This window comes from Megalobrama amblycephala, linkage group LG4 (assembly GCF_018812025.1).
Source record: "Megalobrama amblycephala isolate DHTTF-2021 linkage group LG4, ASM1881202v1, whole genome shotgun sequence".
Classification (NCBI taxonomy): domain Eukaryota; kingdom Metazoa; phylum Chordata; class Actinopteri; order Cypriniformes; family Xenocyprididae; genus Megalobrama; species Megalobrama amblycephala.
The window spans coordinates 9,069,386-9,088,301 of NC_063047.1; the positions used below are offsets into that span (position 1 = coordinate 9,069,386).

General features: G+C 39.5%; 1 protein-coding gene across 1 annotated transcript in view; it reads left to right on the forward strand.

Annotated features, from left to right (window-relative positions):
• Positions 1-15,072, forward strand: part of tacr1a (tachykinin receptor 1a) — a 30,715-nt gene extending 15,643 nt beyond the window's left edge. The window contains exons 3-5 of the mRNA XM_048187281.1: positions 11,031-11,181; positions 13,493-13,689; positions 13,988-15,072. Of these exons, the coding sequence (XP_048043238.1) occupies positions 11,031-11,181; positions 13,493-13,689; positions 13,988-14,318 (679 nt within the window). The 3' untranslated portion in view covers positions 14,319-15,072. The remainder of the gene's footprint in view (positions 1-11,030; positions 11,182-13,492; positions 13,690-13,987) is intronic.
• Positions 15,073-18,916: the final 3,844 nt, after the last annotated feature.

Below are 18,916 nucleotides of genomic sequence, written 5' to 3' on the forward strand. Positions count from 1 at the left end.
CTCGCTCTTATTCATGGCTTTGCCGTGCTGGGTGTTATAATAGACTGCAGACACATGCCAGAGTATAAATAGTCCACTGTGTTATGAAAGCTCACATGCGACATACCTGACATGAGTTCACATGCTTATATTCAAATGCTGACAAATTATCTGTATGTTACTCAAGTAACATTCACACACGTTTACATATACTTTCACGTTTATATATACTCTCACATACACATGCAGACCACCCAGAGAAAAGACTTAATGTTTATGTTTCATTTAAAGTCACCATGAAATGGGATAACCTGTCACTGCATGAGCAAACCACAACAATCCAATGATCCAGTTAATTCCCCATAGACAAAATCAAATCCCACCCTACATTTTTTCTTGTTTGAGAAGACGATTTACTTGGATATATGTCACAATAGGGGGGGGGGGGGGGGTGGAATCTATTGCAATAGGGAAGAAAAGACTAAGACTAGATCTTTTCATGCCCCACCCTCAAACCTGTATGACTTTTTGTCTGTAAATCACAAAAATATATATTTTGAAGAAAGTGAGGCTCCGATCAACATTGGATCCCATTGTAGCTTTGCATGATTAATTGGAAAAAAATTGAATTGTGATTGACTTGGTGCGATTATCAAATAGCAAAGGCTATGATTGAATTAATATTTGTTGCGTGTTTCAGAGTGAAGTTCATTTAGAGGTGAGCAGCTCATAAACCGGTGTTTTAAGCATCTCGATTCGCAGTAAATGCTGCTCCACACAAACTCATCTCTGAATCTACCTCGAGTTTGAGTCACTTCCAACTTTGGGATGCATTTGGAAACACAACATGCACCAACATGCACAAACCATCTTCTTATTGTTTTGGCTAAATAGTACAGCCCAATAAGCACAGCAAACCTGGAGCATTGCATTGTAAACTCCATTTTAAATAACTTTTTTTATCAGAACCCTGATAAACCCCTTTTTTTACCCTACCACACTGGCTTGCAAAAAATACTGAAACATATTTTAGAATATCTTTTTTTGTGTTCCATAGAAGAAAGTTTAGAACCACACGAGTATGAGAAAATGATGAAAGAATTTCAGACAGAATAACTATACTTTTAAGCAAAAGTCTCAATTTGATCTCACTGCTGTCTAGGAGAAACAGCTGTAATTTTAAAGAGATTGAATCGCATACTTTAACAGGAGACTTTGAGGCGGGCCAGCATCATACCGCGTATCATCTTATCCCCTATGCCCTATTCATCCTCTAGATGAACAGCCAATCTTAATACTTCAAAAGCGCAATTACACAGAGGCATTTGTACATACAGAGAATTATGAATATACCTACTTACATCGGGTAGTCCAGCTAAGGTAGCTAGATACCACGTTATCTTAAAAGTTTCTAAAAATTGGATTCAGAGTGACTACAAAAAATACTGAGATGTATGATGTTATCTCAGCAACCCACCACTGTTCTACCCTATCATCGTGTTCTCTGACTCTGTTTGATGGCGGTTCATAGATAACACATTCTCTACCATACCTACATCAAGACTGACAGCTCACTAACAGCATGTGGCCAGTCTGTTTCAGTTCGCCAAGCCTGGAACTAGATGTCTTTTTGGGCTACCCACAGGCTTGCCACAGGCTCCATCTCTCTCTACCTCCGTCTCTCTCTCGCTCTCCTTCTCAGCTCTTGCGAAAAATGGGGGAAATTGAGCTCTCCTCAGTCTTGATTCTGACAGGGTGCGCTCCGTGCAGTACTGATTTCTGCAAATTGCCATGAAACTCACATTTTACAAAAGAACTCACAGTGCAGTTAGCCATATTTTAATGCTCTGCAAATATGAACTAATATGAATTATTAATGAGGTGTCTGAAGACAGAACAATGCATAGCTGAAAAAAAAAGAGAGTCACAGTGGCCATTCTACAAAAGGAGAGATCCGCAGAAGGGGCAAATGTGCAGAAAGGGGCCAATTAATTACACATGTCAATATGATTATATCCTTTTGAAATAAGAAAAGAGATCAAAAATGTCTCTTATTCTCACTACGGCTGCATTTTGATAAAAAATAGAGTAAAAAAGAAATGTTGTTAAATTTTATTAAAATTTTACATAACTGTTTTCTATTTTAATATATATTAAAATGTAATTTATTCCTGTGATGGCAAATCTGAATTTTCAGCATCATTACCCCAGTCTTCAGTGTCATGTGATCCTTCAGAAATCAATCTAATATGCTGGTTTGTTGCTCAAGAAACATTCCTTACTATTATCTATACTGAAAACAGTTGTGCTGCTTAATATCTTTGTGAAAACCAGGAGACAGATATTTCAGGATTCTTCGATGAATAGAAAGCTTAATGAGAACCAACAAACAATTAAACTATTAAAATAAATAAATTCAACAATTTGCATTTAAAGAAAATAAAGTGATTTCAAAGAATCTACATTGAGCATTTATTTATACTCTGGCAAAAAAAATTCACCACCCCATCTATGGCATTGGCCACATTATTTTTGTCACAAAGTAATTTGGGCAATTCCATAATTGGTCAAGCATTTGGTGGTAATGAAATGATGTAAAGCAATGCTAAATAAGGTATAATCACCCTGTCCGACACATGTAAACCATATCAGATGTTCCAGTCTCTCTCCCTTCCTGTTTTTCCGATATTTGACCGACGTGTCCAAATCCTGAAAGAACATTTTCAAAGATTGTTTTTGCAAATGTTCCCCTCGAGCTGAGAGATCCAGTGGAGTTTTAGTAGAAAATCTAGAGGACATGCGGAGGTGAGAATGAGAAAACACAGCTTTTATTTGTTTTATAATTAGGTTTCCATCTGGTTGTCTCATTGCATACTTTTAGAGAATCCTAGACTTGTTTTAAATTAAATAATTGCCAATTTCTCCCTCCACTGCAAATGTCCTCGACTATTAGCTAAGGATGTTTCTTGGATGGCAAAAGACACATAGATTGTATTTGTACTTAAAAGCATTATATCCTGGGCATTACTGTGTTAGTTCTAGCTGTTCAAAAAGCAAAATGTTCTTTTACCATGGTTCAGAACCACAGACGTATCATGATGTTCTTTATTATCAATTTCCCTAAATGAGGTGCTGGAACTTGTATTTTAAATATCATTAGCGAGATACTGCTGCGTGAAAGTCCCTCACACTGCTCACTCGTGGTTAAAAAACAGACACTCCAAATCTGAAAGATGGAAATGAAATCAAAAGTGTGATACTGAGACATCGCTTCAAACTGGCAGCCTTTTTCTTCAACATAGTTGTCAGACACTTTGTTAGCAAAAGTAAAAATTCTTGACTTTGATGGTAAAAGGGAACAGGCAGGCTGGCCTATTGCTGTATCTCTTCATTACCTGTGACTGTGAATTGTCTGGTTGTTCTGACATATGGCATTCTAATTTACTCAATAACTTAAGACTGCAATTCACCACTTAACTACTATAATATTTCATACAGGAACTGCTCAATATTGTTGATGAAATTTCCACAGCCACAGATGAAAAATCACTTTCTCTCTGTAATTTTACCTTGCTAGCCTGAATATACTGGAATGAATGAAAGTGAGTACGTGGCGTCAGAATGAGTGTTAGAGTCGGGCGGGGCAAGATGGGCCGGTTGTGGTGTCACTATTACACAACACAACCTGAGCTCATTTTATATTAGGTAATCTTAAATCATCCAGCCGCATTATGAAACTGATATTCATGAGCCAAACCTTTGTACTATTCAACTATGTACTAAATTAGTGTTTTGTGCAGATAAGTTGTATGATCTTATAGACATTCTATCGAGATATACATTATGAAGCAAATGTTACATTTGCTTGGATATGTTTTATTAGCTTTTAATATTAATAAACTGAATTTCATTTTTGAAATTCCTTTTAAATTCTGAGATGTCAGAACTGAAAGGCAACAATTTAACATCAAGATGAAATATATATTAGAAAGTAGAAAAAAAAATATGATTCAACACTGCATGCTTTCTTATTCCCTAATCTATTTAAATGTGTCACTTTTTCCTCATTAAAAAGTTTCACATATTTCTTAGTGCAGGGGCAAAAAGGCACCTGTTTTAAATAATGTTAGGTTCTGAAACTAGAAAAAGAAAGTTACCCTATCCTAATTAAGTGATTATTAGCAGATGCTGTCCATCATTGTCTCAGCCTCTCACCCTCTCTTGTTCACTCTTTTATTCTTTTTCATGCTCTCGTCGTTTGTTTTACTCCTGTTTTTCTGATTGCACTCAACTGCTAGTGAAATGGTGAACGAGTCATAAGCTGTGGTCAGTTGCGAGGTGCCTGGACAGCCTCGCTTTACTCATCAGAGTTCCTTTGTGCTGTACCTCATTGTGTCGTGTTCTTTAACATCAGCCATGGAGAAGCTGTTAGTAGAAGAAGGGGGCGGGAGAAAGGAGCCAAGTACAATTCTCCTGATGACGGCATTCCACCTATGTCACTAAGGAATATGAAACAGTGGAAGTATTATTAATCATGGCTTTGTTTTTCAGCTCCCTAATGGAGAGAATCACTGGAAGCAACAATATTACAGAGACCTCTGTGTTCTCTTCAGATTGGCAGGTGGCATTCCTGATATGAGCATCTCTCAGTCTGGCCCTTAGGGCATTTTATTCAGTGTCTACTGTTTACTCTTAGAACATCAGGAGCATTTTATAAAGGATTTATAGCAGTTCAGCTACATATCTCAACCTGTGTTCGAAATTGAAATTTCAAGTTGTAATTGTAATATATATAAAACCCAGCCACTGGGGATGCAAAAGCCAGTGCACTCTCTCAGTGTCAGTCCCAAGCCCGGACAAATGGGGAGGGTTGCGTCAGGAAGGACATCTGGCATAAAACCTGTGCGAAACTTAACATGTGGGTCATAAGGCAGATTTCCATACTGGATCGGTCGAGGCCCGGGTTAACAACGAACGCCACCGGTACTGGTGGCCAGGAGGGTACCGGTGGACATTATGCTACTGTTGGGCAAAAGAGGAGAAGGAGAGGAGGATGCCGTGTCCAGAGACAGTGAGAAAAGTGGAAGGGTAAGAGTGTGGAGGTGTGAGTCGGAACATTGAATGTTGGCACTATGACTGGTAGTAGACATACTGTATGTGCAAACAAAGAGATGAAGTGTAAGGGGAGTAAGGCCAGGAGTATCGGAGGTGGATTCAAACTGTTCTACCATGGTGTGAATGGAAAGAATCAGTATAGGAGTAATCTTGAAGGAAGAGTATGTAAAAAGTGTATTGGAGGTGAAGAGAGTGTCTTACAGAATAATGAGTGTAAAGCTGGAAATTGAAGGGGTAATGATAAATGTCATCAGTGCATATGCCCTGCAAGTGGGGTGTGTGATGGAGGAGAAAAAAAGATTTTTGGAGTAAGTTGGATGAAGTAGTGGTGAGGGTACCCAAAGAAGAAAGAGTTGTGATTAGAGTGGATTTCAGTGGGCATGTTGGTGATAGGTAGGTACTGTGTAAAGTAATGTGGAAAGTAATGTGGAAAGGCAGATGGTGGTAGATTTTGCAAAATGGTTAACATATGAATGGTTAGCAAATGATTTTGCAGTGGTTAACATATTTTAAGAAGAAGCAGGAGCACAGGGTGACATATAAGAGTGGAGGAAGTTGCACATAGGTAGACTATGTTCTTTACAGGAGATGCAACCTGAAAGAGATCAGAGATTGTAAGGTGGTGGCAGGGGATTGTGTAGCTAGACAGCATCGAATGGTGAATTGTTGGATGACTTTGGAGGTAAAGAGGAGGAAGAGAGTGAGGACTGAACCAAGGATAAAAAAGGTGGAAGTTGAAGGAGGAACACTGTTCCATAAAATTCAGAGAGGAGGTGAGACAGGCAATTGGTGGCGGTGAAGAGGTTCTGAATGACTGCAGAAGTGGTTAGGGAGACAGCTAGGAAGGTACTTGGTATGACATCTGGACAGAGGAAGGAAGACAAAGAGGCTTGGTGGTTGAATGAGGAAGTACAGGAAAGCATAAGGAAGAAGTTAATGAAAAAAACTGGGATAGTCAGATAGATGAAGAAAGTGAGCCCCTGCCCTTTTGATCGCAAAAGTGAAAGTGCAATGTGCAGTCATATTGCGGTGCCCCCGCGTTCCCATTTCTCCTCCCCCACAATCAACCGCCAAACACCGCCCCAACCCACCCGCCCGGGAATGCAATTTCGCCCCTGCCCTCCCGGAGGTCTGTGCACGTCACTGGCGTACGGTGATAAAGGATGCAATTGGAAATGTGCTGGCAAGTGAGGAGATTGTGTTGAGAAGGTGGATTGAGTATTTTGAGGAACTGATGAATGTAGAAAATGAAAGAGGGAGAAGGTTGGATGATGTGGAAACGGTTCATCAGGAAGTGCAGGGGATTAGTGAGGATGAAGTGAAGGCAGCTATGAAAAGGATGAAGAGTGGAAAGGCAGTTGGTCCAGATCACATACATGTGGAGGCATGGAGATGCTTATGAGAGATGGCAGTGAATTTAACCAGGTTATTTAATAAAATCTTGAAAAGTGAGAGTATGCCTGAATAGTGGAGAAGAAGTGTACTGGTACCGATATATAAGAACAAAGGAGATGTGCAGAGCTGCAGTAACTACAGGGGCATAAAGTTGATCAGCCAAACCATACAGTTATAGGAAAGAGTAGTAGAAGCTAGACTGAGAGGAGAACTGGTTGAGGAGAGTTTGGAGAGGTGGAGGTACGCACTGGAGAGAAGGAGAATGAAAGTAGATAGGAGCAAGACAGAATACATGTGCATAAATGGGAGAGAGGGCAGCAGAATGGTGCAGTTACAAGGAGAAGAAGTGGTAAAGGTCGATGAGTTTATATAAATGGGATCAGTTGTCCAAAGTAATTGTGGTAGAGAAATAAAGAAGAGAGTGCATGCAGGGTAGAGTGGGTGGAGAAGAGTGTCAGGAGTGATTTGTGATAGAAGGGTATCTGCAAGAGTGAAAGAGAAGGTTTACAAGACGGTAGTGAGACCAGCTGTGTTGTATGGCTTGGAGGCGGTGGCATTGACAAAAAGACAGGAGAAGGAGCTGGAGGTGGCAGAGTTGAAGATGCTTCGATTTTCTTTGGGAGTGATGAGGATGGACAGGATCAGAAATGAGTTGATTGTAGAACAATTGCCACCAATGGCCTCTACGATCAATTTAGGCTTACGATGCTTTTGAGACATGCAGCCCAGGACTGGCGGTGTGTGATGAGGCACACCTGAAGATCGAGGATCGCCCCGGACCGAAGAGGGGAGCTTGTGCAGCTGCTGGGACCCCGCCCTCTTTACCTGGACCAACCCATCTGAACACTGCCTTTCCTTCATGAACCCAGCACAGAGAGGACACCAGATCCCCCATTTATTTGGATACTTTATTTCCCCTTTTTGGACATTTTATGGTTGGTTGAGGCTGTCAACTAGGTTGTCAACTAAAACCGTGCTTTTCTGTCCCTGTTCTGGTGCGAGAGGGAGAGCTGCCCAGAGAGATTCCCCCACCCTGTCCACTTCGAATGTTTGGAGCCTGGTTGAGGAGGTAGCATTCCCGGGTGGGCGGTGGCAGTGTGACGGGATAATGCTTGGTGAGTGTGGGGTGCTACAGAACGGCTGCTTCCCCATTATTATCAGCACCACCCCGTCCCTTAATTCGCTGCCCTTTGCCTAACAATTTGCAAGATAACGAAGACCCGTCACCGCCGCTGTTAAAAGCCGAACATGCTTCTCCTCGGGAGACCAGTCTCTTTACCTGTGCATGCACGCTGGTGTCCTCGCAGGTCCAGATGGGGAGTGGGGAGGGATTGCCACGCTGACATAGAGCCACTGGCCCCCTTTGCCCATGCAGGGATGCATGTGTGTGTATATATATATATATATATATATATATATATATATATATATATATATATATATATAGGGGTGTAACGATGTACCGCAGTACGATATTTCGCGATTGTTAGGTTTTTGCTCCTAATTTGTGCCTCATCCCAGACCTCTTATTTGGCAATTGAATGAGCAATCACTCAGCGCTGAGGGAGAATATAGTCTCCTTTTATTGATAAGAAAAGAGAGAATATATAGAAAGAGTACAAGGGGTGTAGTATAGTTTCAGCCAATGAGAAAGAGAATACATCATATAGATCATGTTATAGGAATGTGATACATATAGAAAAACAAGTCTAAATATGGTCATCTATTGGTCAGGTACCCATGAGGTCCCTTAGCATCCCAAGGACCTTCTCCTAAGCAGGGACCATTCCCTGTTTCACATTTACTCCTAGTAGAGCCTTATATGGAAATGGTTCTGGTACATAGAAAACCATATGTTTAAAACATAGTATACAACTTTGACAGAGGAAAAAAAAAAAGGAGCCTCAGTCCACATACTTCCAATGCTGAGACCAAAATAAAATCTATCAGCGATGCAAAAATATTACGATATGTATCGCAGGGTGATGGCGATACTTTTACGATATGACGGCAGTCTAATCTTATTGCTTGAGCTGCTGACGTGACCTACTCTGCAACATGGAGGTGGCAGTGAGATAAGCCGGGTTGTCACTGCATATTAAGGGTGTGTCTCAATCAGCTCTCTAGTTCATTAAGTGTTTCACGCACACATCGAATCTCGCTAGCAGGTTTAAACATTTCTCGCGTCAGTCTCTTGCTTGGTCGCGTGAGAAAAGTCGTGGCTTTCTTTCACCGCAGTGCCACAGCAACAGCTGTGCTCACAGAAAAGCAAAAGAAGCTTGCGATGCTTTGCTTTAAGAAGTTCTGCGGGGCCGTTCACATATTGCGTCTTTTCCACGTGCAAGTCAGTTATTTCAAATGTAGCCATGCGGCAGGCGCGCTCATAATGTAAGCAACGTGTTCGTGACACACATGCGTTGCGTTTTACAGGCGCATCGAAATGAAAAAATTCTCAACTTTTCAGAATGCCGCAAGCGCACCGCATGCCATGTGACAAGAACCAACCGGTCAGCTATGGCCTTTCTGTAACAAAACATCAAAATCTCAGCCGAACAGCTGATCATAGCTGTACAGGGCGGGTTTTTATTTCTCCTCTCCATAAATATATCTAGTAGTAAAGCTAATGCAAGGGCTAGAAATAATTTTATCCTTTGCTGAAACTTCCTGATCCTCTTGGCGAGCGCAGTTCAATGTTGCATAGTAACGACCAACGCCACAGGAGCGCAAGCGCTTTGGAAAGGAGAAGCGGTGCGGCTGCGCCTTCCACGCGTTTTTAGACGCGATATGTGAACGGTCCCTTAGGATTCTAATTCTAAGTTCATGTTAATTTTAACATTTTTTTTTTTTTCAGTGACAGACAGACCTATTCAGCTGTTAATTTGAATACAGAAGGTTTTTATTAAACCTTGAAATGTGATCTTGTATGTACAAGGAAAATTACTGAAATTTGTTAATGTTTTTTAAATAAATCTTATTTGAATTTCAGTTTCATTTTGTTCAAAATATCGTGAAACGTATCGTATTGTGAACTCCGTATCGAGATACGTACTGTATCGTGACCTGAGCATATCGTTACACCCCTTGTGCATATATATATGCACACACACACAATGAAAGTCGATTGTCCAATGAAGTTTGGACAATTGGATTGTGCAGTGTTGTTGGACTCCAGCGATCTTCTGCTTGCATTCTGCAGAAGCTAAAATTTCAAACAAGTTTGGTATGATATAAGGGTGAGAAAATTATATTGATATTGAAATATATTGAAATATAATGATATTTTTCATATTTGGATGAACTATTCCTTTAACTATAAAGACAAAATATGAATTATTAATGCTAATTAATGCTATTAAATGCTAATAAATGCTAACTGAGCAAATGTCACACTGGCTTCATATCTGTGTATAGAACTTCCACAAGGTCAGGCTACTTAACACATATGCACAGAACATCAATTTGTGAATAGTACAATGGTTTGACTCATAAATATTACATAATATTTAATTAATATTCATGAGCCAAAATAGTGACACCACAACCTGCCCCACTCTAACGCTCATTTTGACGCCACATACATACTTTCATTCATTCCAATTCAATCAGACTAGCAAGATAAAATTCCAGAGACAAAGTGATTTTTTTTTTATCTGTGGATGTGGAAAAAATTTTAAGCAGTTCCTTTAAAAAAGCAGTTCCTGTATTTTCATTTGGCCATGATTTTGCAAGTCAGGATTATGATTCAAAGATGTGTGGTGCATTTTAATACAGTAAGACTGTAAACCGAAAGAAAACATGATGCAATTTGATTGCTGTATTTCCCTTACTTGTTTATTTAATAATATACGCATTTAGCAGTCTATTTCACTTTGCAATTACTGTTGAGAGATTACTAAGTAAAGTACATTCATCTTTGACATTACATTCTGTGTTGGATTCATGATTTCAGTTTTTTAGCAGACCCAGTGCATTAGGGGTAACAAATGAACTGTGCCTAGATTTTTCAGACAGGCAAAATGACTCAAGTGTGACAGATTTGGCAAAACAAAAATGTTTTGAGAATGAAAAATAATTGAAATTGTACATTACTGTCTACTGTAGGTGCAATTAATTATTAATTTGTGGCCATGTTTTATTAATTTGTTCCCTTATTTTAGGTTCCCTCATTTTGCTCTCGTATTAATTTAGTTAAATCATGGAACAAATTCCTAATGGCCATGATATCTTGTTGTAAAATCAATAAATAAAATAAATAAATAGAATGAATAAAATAGATAATAAAATAACAATAAATAAATAAATGCACATGGGGTAGCACAAAACCATAATGGTTGGATAAACCAGTGGTTAGTGATTAAGAATGCTGAAATTGCATACAAAATTAATTATAACATCTAGAATTTTTTGAGTTATATTAATATTTGAATTCTCCTATCTATCTATCTATCTATCTATCTATCTATCTATCTATCTATCTATCTATCTATCTATCTATCTATCTATCTATCTATCTATCTATCTATCTATCTATCTTTTTGAAGGTACTTTGTGTGTGTAGCAGTGCTGATTTACTTCCTCCCTCTCCTGGTGATGGGCTGTGCTTACCTGGTGGTGGGTTTGACTCTGTGGGCCAGTGAGATCCCAGGAGATTCGTCTGACCGTTACCAAGAGCAGTTGACAGCCAAACGCAAGGTCTTCATCACATCATCCTCTTGCTCCTCCTTTTTTCATCATACTTTAAACCCATGACACTTGCTTACACACACAGTCCAGGTCAGACACTGAACTCTGAGTTAACAGAGTAGACAGAGTTCACACGCAAGGGGAGGAGGGTCAGACAGGGCCACATGAAATAATCACTATGAAACTCACCCACAGTGAGAAGCTCTGTCTGCTTCTTTCATCTGTATTCTGTGTGTGTATGTATGTCAGCCCCATTCACCACACTTGAAGCATGTGAAGTGAAGATATGCCATTTCCTCCACGATCTACTTTACATTTTATTGTTTTGCCTTAACATTTTCCTCTTCTTAAATACACAAAATATCTTAATCTATTTTCTCAGCACACATTGCTGGTACTTACAGTATGATGACACAATGTGACATATTACCTCTGAGCGCCTGAATGTCCCCATCTTTGGTCTGAGCCTCATAAACATCAAAGAGTCTGTGACATTCCGCTGGTGACTGAGTGATTTGCTAGTACATACTCTGGCTTCTGGCATAGTGTGTCATGGTGGTTTTCATGCTGATTCCAGGCCCACTTCATGCTGTATGTTGATCAGGAATCGCCAGTGTTGTAGAACAAGAGTAACTTTAGGCAACTGACCTACCTTTCACAGACCTAGAGTAGTTGGGACAGGTGCAGCTTATGGCCAAAAAGGCAGCTTTTCTGCGGTAGAACAACAGTGACAAAACAACTCAAAAAAATGACAAAATAAAATGCATTTGCTGAAAAGTAAGATGTTATTTGAAGGTGCACTCAGTAATTCTATGTTTTTTGTTGTTGTATTGGCCAGTATGGGAGCTATTTTGGACATATGCTGAAACAGCATGGATGCCATTGTAGAAATGCATGATTCCAGAGACATTTTAAGGTGATGAGATATCAACTTGTATAAAAATGATTGGGAGTTACAAAAGCTGCAGTTGCCTGTTAGTTCACCTGTGAATGTGCATGTCAAACCAAGCCAAACCAGCCTGGAAAATACATTTTGTGTTTGTGTGTGTAATTGACCCGTCGCCAGGAGTTTGACTGACAGGCAATCTAACCAATCATAACGCCAAATCTGCCATTTTTTCCGACAAAGCAGTCAGGGCAGTTAGCAGATTAACGTAGGTGGACTTGAACTTAAAAAAAGGTGTGTACTGACGTCTTTCCGCCATTGAAACAACATTCCTTATGATGTTCATTCATGTTTATTTGATGCTATAAATGAACTAGTAGGAAGAGATGATCGGTTGACGAGCCGCTTGAACCGAGGCTCCATAGTGATCTGTCACGACACATTAAAGAGCCACAAAATGGTATTTATTGTTTAAATTTCTTTAAAAATGACAAAATTTGAAATTTGAGACTTTGTTTCATATCAAAAGTAACCAGCTCTGTCTTGTGTGTCGATGCATTTTTTACTGCGTGAGAACATGATGTGTGGCGAGAGATCGGTATGGCCCATTGGACGTAGCAACAGTAACTAAAGGGGGTGGGTCTTTGCGAACAGTCAATTGGAGTTAAAGAATGAAGGCAACTCACAAGGTAACTCACTGCATGTAAAATAAAACAGCTTTTATTAGGCTACTGATATGACTGGATTCTTTTTATGTGAGTTTACCTCATTTTAAACATTTTTTTAAAGTACTACTCTTTCTTAATGTGCAATTATTTTTAATGAGGTAAAAATTACTGAGTGTACCTTTAAAGCTATGGCGTGTAATTTTGCACAACTAGCAGCATCAACTGGAATTGCAAATGTTCTTTGGTTTTCCAAATACTTTCCTCATCATCCTTTTTTTTTCAGATCAACAAGTAGTTCTACCTACATTCATGGCATTATTTGACCCAATGTGTCTGTGTCAGGTTGCCACAAATGATTACACTTTTGGGGGGAAATCAACCTGCATATGCCTTACTTATTGTCGCTTCATTACAGTAAGCTGGGGACAACATTTTAAACAAAGAAAAAAATGGTTTGAAAGGTGGCTCTTTCATAAATGGCTTCTGCACAATGCATAATTTAACTCTCTATTTATTTTGTTTTATTTTTATTTTTAAAGACAGGTTTGCATGCTGCTTGCTGGTGGTGGCTTAGGGCAATTGGACAACCTGAAAGCTAATGTTGAGAAAATTGTTAGGGGACATTATGTCTGACAGCATCCTGCCAGTTTTCGTACAATGTGGGCAGCATGCAAAGCCCAGGAAATCAGCTTGAGGGACAGAAACTGTATTTATAGGCATACAGTATAGCCAATATTGAAATGATCTCTTCTTGCCTGACCCTCAGGTGGTGAAGATGATGATTGTGGTGGTATGTACGTTCGCTGTTTGCTGGCTCCCCTATCATGTCTATTTCCTGATTCACCAGTTCTACCCGCACCTGTTTGAGCAGCCCTTCATTCAGCAAGTCTATCTGACTATCATGTGGCTGGCAATGAGCTCCACTATGTACAATCCCATTATCTATTGCTGCCTCAATGACAGGTAATTTCACCTGGAGTGAAAACACAGTAATTGACGCACACACACAGTCACATCTAGCTCTTTCCAGAGTCGCTGTAATATTTGCTATAATATCATTATTGTTCGAAATGATCCATCTTTGTACCGTAGAATGCAGTCCAATGCTGTGATGTATTATTCTGTAATATATCCCTCTATCTATTTTAACGCCTCACTTAGATGCTGAAAATCCATCACAGAAGCCTTTGAAAGACAAAGTAATAATATTCTCTATACAATTTTCACCTTTCTTCTCCAACATTTCTGCATGCCTCCTCAGGTTCCGTGCCGGATTTAAGCAAGCATTCCGCTGCTGTCCGTGCGTCCCTGAGGGATCCTACGAGGGTCTAGAGCTCAAGTCCACCCGGTACCTTCAAACCCAGACCAGTTTGTACAGAGCCAGTCGAATGGAGACCACAGTGTCCTGTGTGATGCAGCCGTGTGAAGATGGCCACAAGGTTACCTTTGGGAGCATCAGAGGGGCTGCTAGGAGGCCGGCAGCTCACAGCCCTTCCAAGGAGTTCACGTCCAATGGCTCGTCCTCTCGCAGTATTTCCAAGACCGTGTCGGAGACCTCCAGCTTTTACTCCAGTAATAACCTACAGGAATAAGAGTGCAGAAACAGAAGAGCAGGACGAATATCACCATCTTTTGTGGAGATGTAATCGTTTAGTGAATCCTCTTAAATTCTCCCCCCAGTGTAAATCTTGAGGATTACCTTGAGTGTGTGCGGGTGTGTTTTAGCTGGTTGAGGACACACACTGCAAGTGTTTTTCATTTCAAATGATCCATCATCTTTCATTCTTGTCACATTCTTTTCATGAGGTTTAATTATGATTAGAGGAATTTTTACAAAGATTTTTTCGGCAAATGTTATTGTAATTGACATATTTCATTGTGCTGACTTAAACGAGAGCCTGATTTATTGATCCTGCAATCACTGAAGACATTTTAAAAGTTTACATTAATGGACATGTGATGCAGTGGAACAATGAGTCATTATACTGTATATATTGAAAATGGCCACTTATATTGGTCTCTACTATAAAAGGAACAGGAGTAAGTTAAAAAAAAACATATCCCTCTTAATCACCCAAGATGGCCCACCTTCCCCAAATTATATATGAGCACATCATGTTTCTTCAGTGGCTTATCTTCAGTTGGGAAGATTATTTGAGATCTCACATCATATTTTCTCTGCAAGCACATCCTTCCTTAAAAAGCACTAAATTAGCTGAGACTGAAACACACACACACACACACACACACACGTTAGTTTTTGTGAATTGTGGGGACATTCCATAGGAGTAATGGTTTTTATACTGTACAAACTATATTTTCTATCCCCCTACACTACCCCTACCCCTAAACCTAACCATCACAGGAAACTGTGCCACTTTTACTTTCTCACAAAAACTCATTCTGTATGATTTATAAGCCTATTGAAAAGTGGGGACATGGGTAATTTCCTCATAAGTCACCTCTTTTCGTAATACCTATGTCATACCCATGTCATTATACACATTTGTGTCCTGGTATGTCACAAAAACAAGCACGCACACACATACACACACAGGGCAAAGATTATATTACTGAAAATGCCATGGTGGCTTCATGGTCAGTTAGAGCAACAATGATCTAGCCCATGAAATGAACATGACCCATGTCAATATCAGCACCTCCACAGGCAAATTAAATGACTTTTCAAGGTATGCCTAGAAACACAAATGCATGGTGGTGAAAGCTCTGAATGCCATTCTGATTCTGTGCTGCTTGGAAGAATAGATCAGGGGGGATATGTGATGTGCAGAGAATTTTTCAGGCTTTTTTTCTTTTCTCTCTCCCCATCTGCTTACCTTCATTTCTTTTTTTTAGTATTTGTTCTTTTCGTAATTGACCCTTCACTATGCTGCACCCCTTGGTTACTGTTGCCACCTTGGTTAGTACTGTTGCTGTTGTAGACAAGCAGAAAAATGAAAAATGAATTGGAGATGAGCAGCATGATTAAAATGTGCTCATAAAGTGATTTTAAAAAAATGATTAGATTTTATTTTTTACGTAGGCTGAAATGAATTTTGACATCGCGAATCATATTTTATGGCATATTTAAATTACGCACTGATAAACTGCAGAGAATAGAGGTAAATGCTTCTCAGTCAAATGAAAGCAAAAAAAAGTGAATTATTGAAAACATTAAAAGAACTGTTCCTAATGTTAAAGAACCATTCTTTAATTTAAAATCGAACAATGGACTGCATTTCCTAAAAGCATAATAAACCTCATGGATATATACACTAGATGTCGCCTTGGCTACTGCAGTTCATTGGAATGAATGCGTCAATAGAGCCGCCATCTTGGAACAGGGAAGCCCCCTTCTCTTTAATGCATCAGCGTCAATGTAGGCAAAGGTCTAACAGAAATAAAATCACCATAAATCGTCATGAATGCGATTTTCTAGTTTTTTTTTTTTTTGGTTCGTTCCAACGGTGAGACATGTATTTATCATTGAGTCCAGAGAAAATTTAAGGTTTTGATATTATGATAATCTACTTTTTAAAAATAAAATGCACAGTGCTAGTAGGCCTAAGTTTATTAGTCACATTCTTCCACTTTTGTAAACTTCGAATGAACTAACGCTTACATTTAATTATTAAAGAATAAAACAGAAAAACAACATGAAAATCACCACAGTGGTACTTGGGAACATTTATAACAAGAATCAGGTGAAGTTTGCAGTAAACAGTTTCATGTTATTTATTTTTTATGAATTATACAGACTGCAAGTGTTTAATAATGAAAATAGCGACGGCTCTTGTCTCCGTGAATACAGTAAGAAACGATGGTAACTTTAACCACATTTAACAGTACATTAGCAACATGCTAACGAAACATTTAGAAAGACAATTTACAAATATCACTAAAAATATCATGATATCATGGATCATGTCAGTTATTATCGCTCCATCTGCCATTTTTCGCTGTTGTTCTTGCTTGCTTACCTAGTCTGATGATTCAGCTGTGCACAGATCCAGACGTTAATATTGGCTGCCCTCGTCTAATGCCTTGAACATGGGCTGGCATATGCATGAATTTGGGGGCGTGCATATTAATGATCCCGACTGTTGCATCACAGTCGGTGTTATGTTGAGATTCGCCTGTTCTTCTGAGGTCTTTTAAACAAATGAGGTTTACATAAGAAGGAGGAAACAATAGTGTTTAAGACTCACTGTATGTCATTTCCATGTACTGAACTCTTGTTATTCAACTTTGCCAAGGTAAATTCAATTTTAAGTTGTATGCACTTTTAAAATACAGCATTCTGTGCAGATTTCAAAAGGGTCCAATACCTTCTGTGGTCTGAGCCGACTCGCGGTCCGCGGATATGATCCACTCTGCTCTCCTATCTCTGGACCAGAGCAAACTGTGCTCTGCGGTTCAGGTGAAAACGAACTTCACTCGCGTCATTTTAGCGCAAATGAGAGACAGTAAGTTTTGAATGCTTATATCTCTTAAATGCAAATTTCACAACTTACTAATTCATTCCCTTTATTTGCTAAATCGATTTTGCTGCCTGCGATTTAGCCTACTATTTTTTTCCTGCATGTCATGTGCAGGGCTCCGTAGACCACCAACTGCAAGTTTCAGATGCCATCTTTATTTGTTAGCTCAACTGTCACAGAATGGAAAGCACAGGATTGTGGGATTTCAAAGGCAGTGAAGGGTACATCTAAGCTGCCTTCAAAAATCAATCAGATGAAGGTATCTCAGGAGACAGGAAGTGAAGCTAACATTAGATTCGGACGTGCTTTGATGCCTTCCTACCTTGGAATGCATCCTCTAAAGGCAGCATTTTTCAGTTTTCAGATCCACCTACATTTACTGACGTACAATTGGTCAGTAACATATTTATAAGGTGGGGCTTAGCGAAGTGCCAATTCTGTAGTTATTATAAAGTCTGTTGTACAAGCAATCATGTGCACATATGTCTCTCACACTAGACAAGGCCAAAGTAAAATTAGCTCTTCAGGCACCTCCCTGGATACAGTCATAGCAATGTGATACTGAGGTATACAGGATTATGGGACAAAAGCAGTGAGGGGGTTATAAAAGTTACGCAAAGGATGTGGGATGGGGGGGTTGAAAGAACACCTGCTGCTGTTCTTGATCGGGATTGTGACAGTGGTGTCTGTTTTCCAAAGCAAGCAAGCATGATTGTGAGGCTGAGCTGAGCTTTATTGTTCACACAGAGGCAGAAGCTTGTTATGGTGCAATATGTTCAGAATATTTCTGAACATATTGCAATGTAAATGTCTGTGATCTGAATGTGCATGACTGTTTGGCAGGTGCTAACAGCTCATTCCAGGTGTAAATGAGCCACGCTCTGTTCCTGATCTACAAAATCTTTTTTAGAAATTCATAACCATCAGTGATGCTTTTGCACAGTCGCATCTGCCTTCACACTATATATATAGCGTGCCAAGCCAAAACTGGCAAATATTTTGTGGGCTTTTAATGGTCTTAACAATTTTAATCACAAATCACTGGTCAGGAAATTTGCAAGAATTGCACAAATACTGTAGATAAAGTAACTTAGCATGGCATAGACTTCCCCTTTATTTTCTTTAAATGTTTGAGCCATGTGGGTAAACTTGCAGACAGCTTTTTACAGGAAGAAGAGTCAGTGATGATCCACTCACTGTTCATGAGTAGGTAGTTGAAAAAATGTCTCCCAGTTCGTTTGAGTTTAACATGAGACCAGATATTCACTGTAGGGTTCAAATCTGGCTAGGCCAAAACATAAGCCTGATGGACTTGTCCTCAAGCCACTTCTTGGTTGTCTTTGCTATTTGGGCAGGAGCATTGTCTCATTGAAAAATCATTCCTGATCATTCCTCATTGGATAATACTTTTTCATTTGTAGGAAGCAAGCCATTCTGCAATATTCTCCTGTACTCCAAAGCATTAAATGACTTTTCACAATGAAGTAACTCACCAATACCAGCTGCTAAAAAGGCTCCCCACACACTCCATGCTTCACACGCATTTATTATTATATTTCTCAGCAGATTTTTGAAGACACCGCTCTGGAGCATCACCATGCAACTCGTGTTTCATTGTGATTCATCACTCCACACACAACTTCCCATATTCTGCCAAAAACTCATTCTGCCTTTGATGTTTTCCTGAGACGGCAATTGCTTTTTAAGTA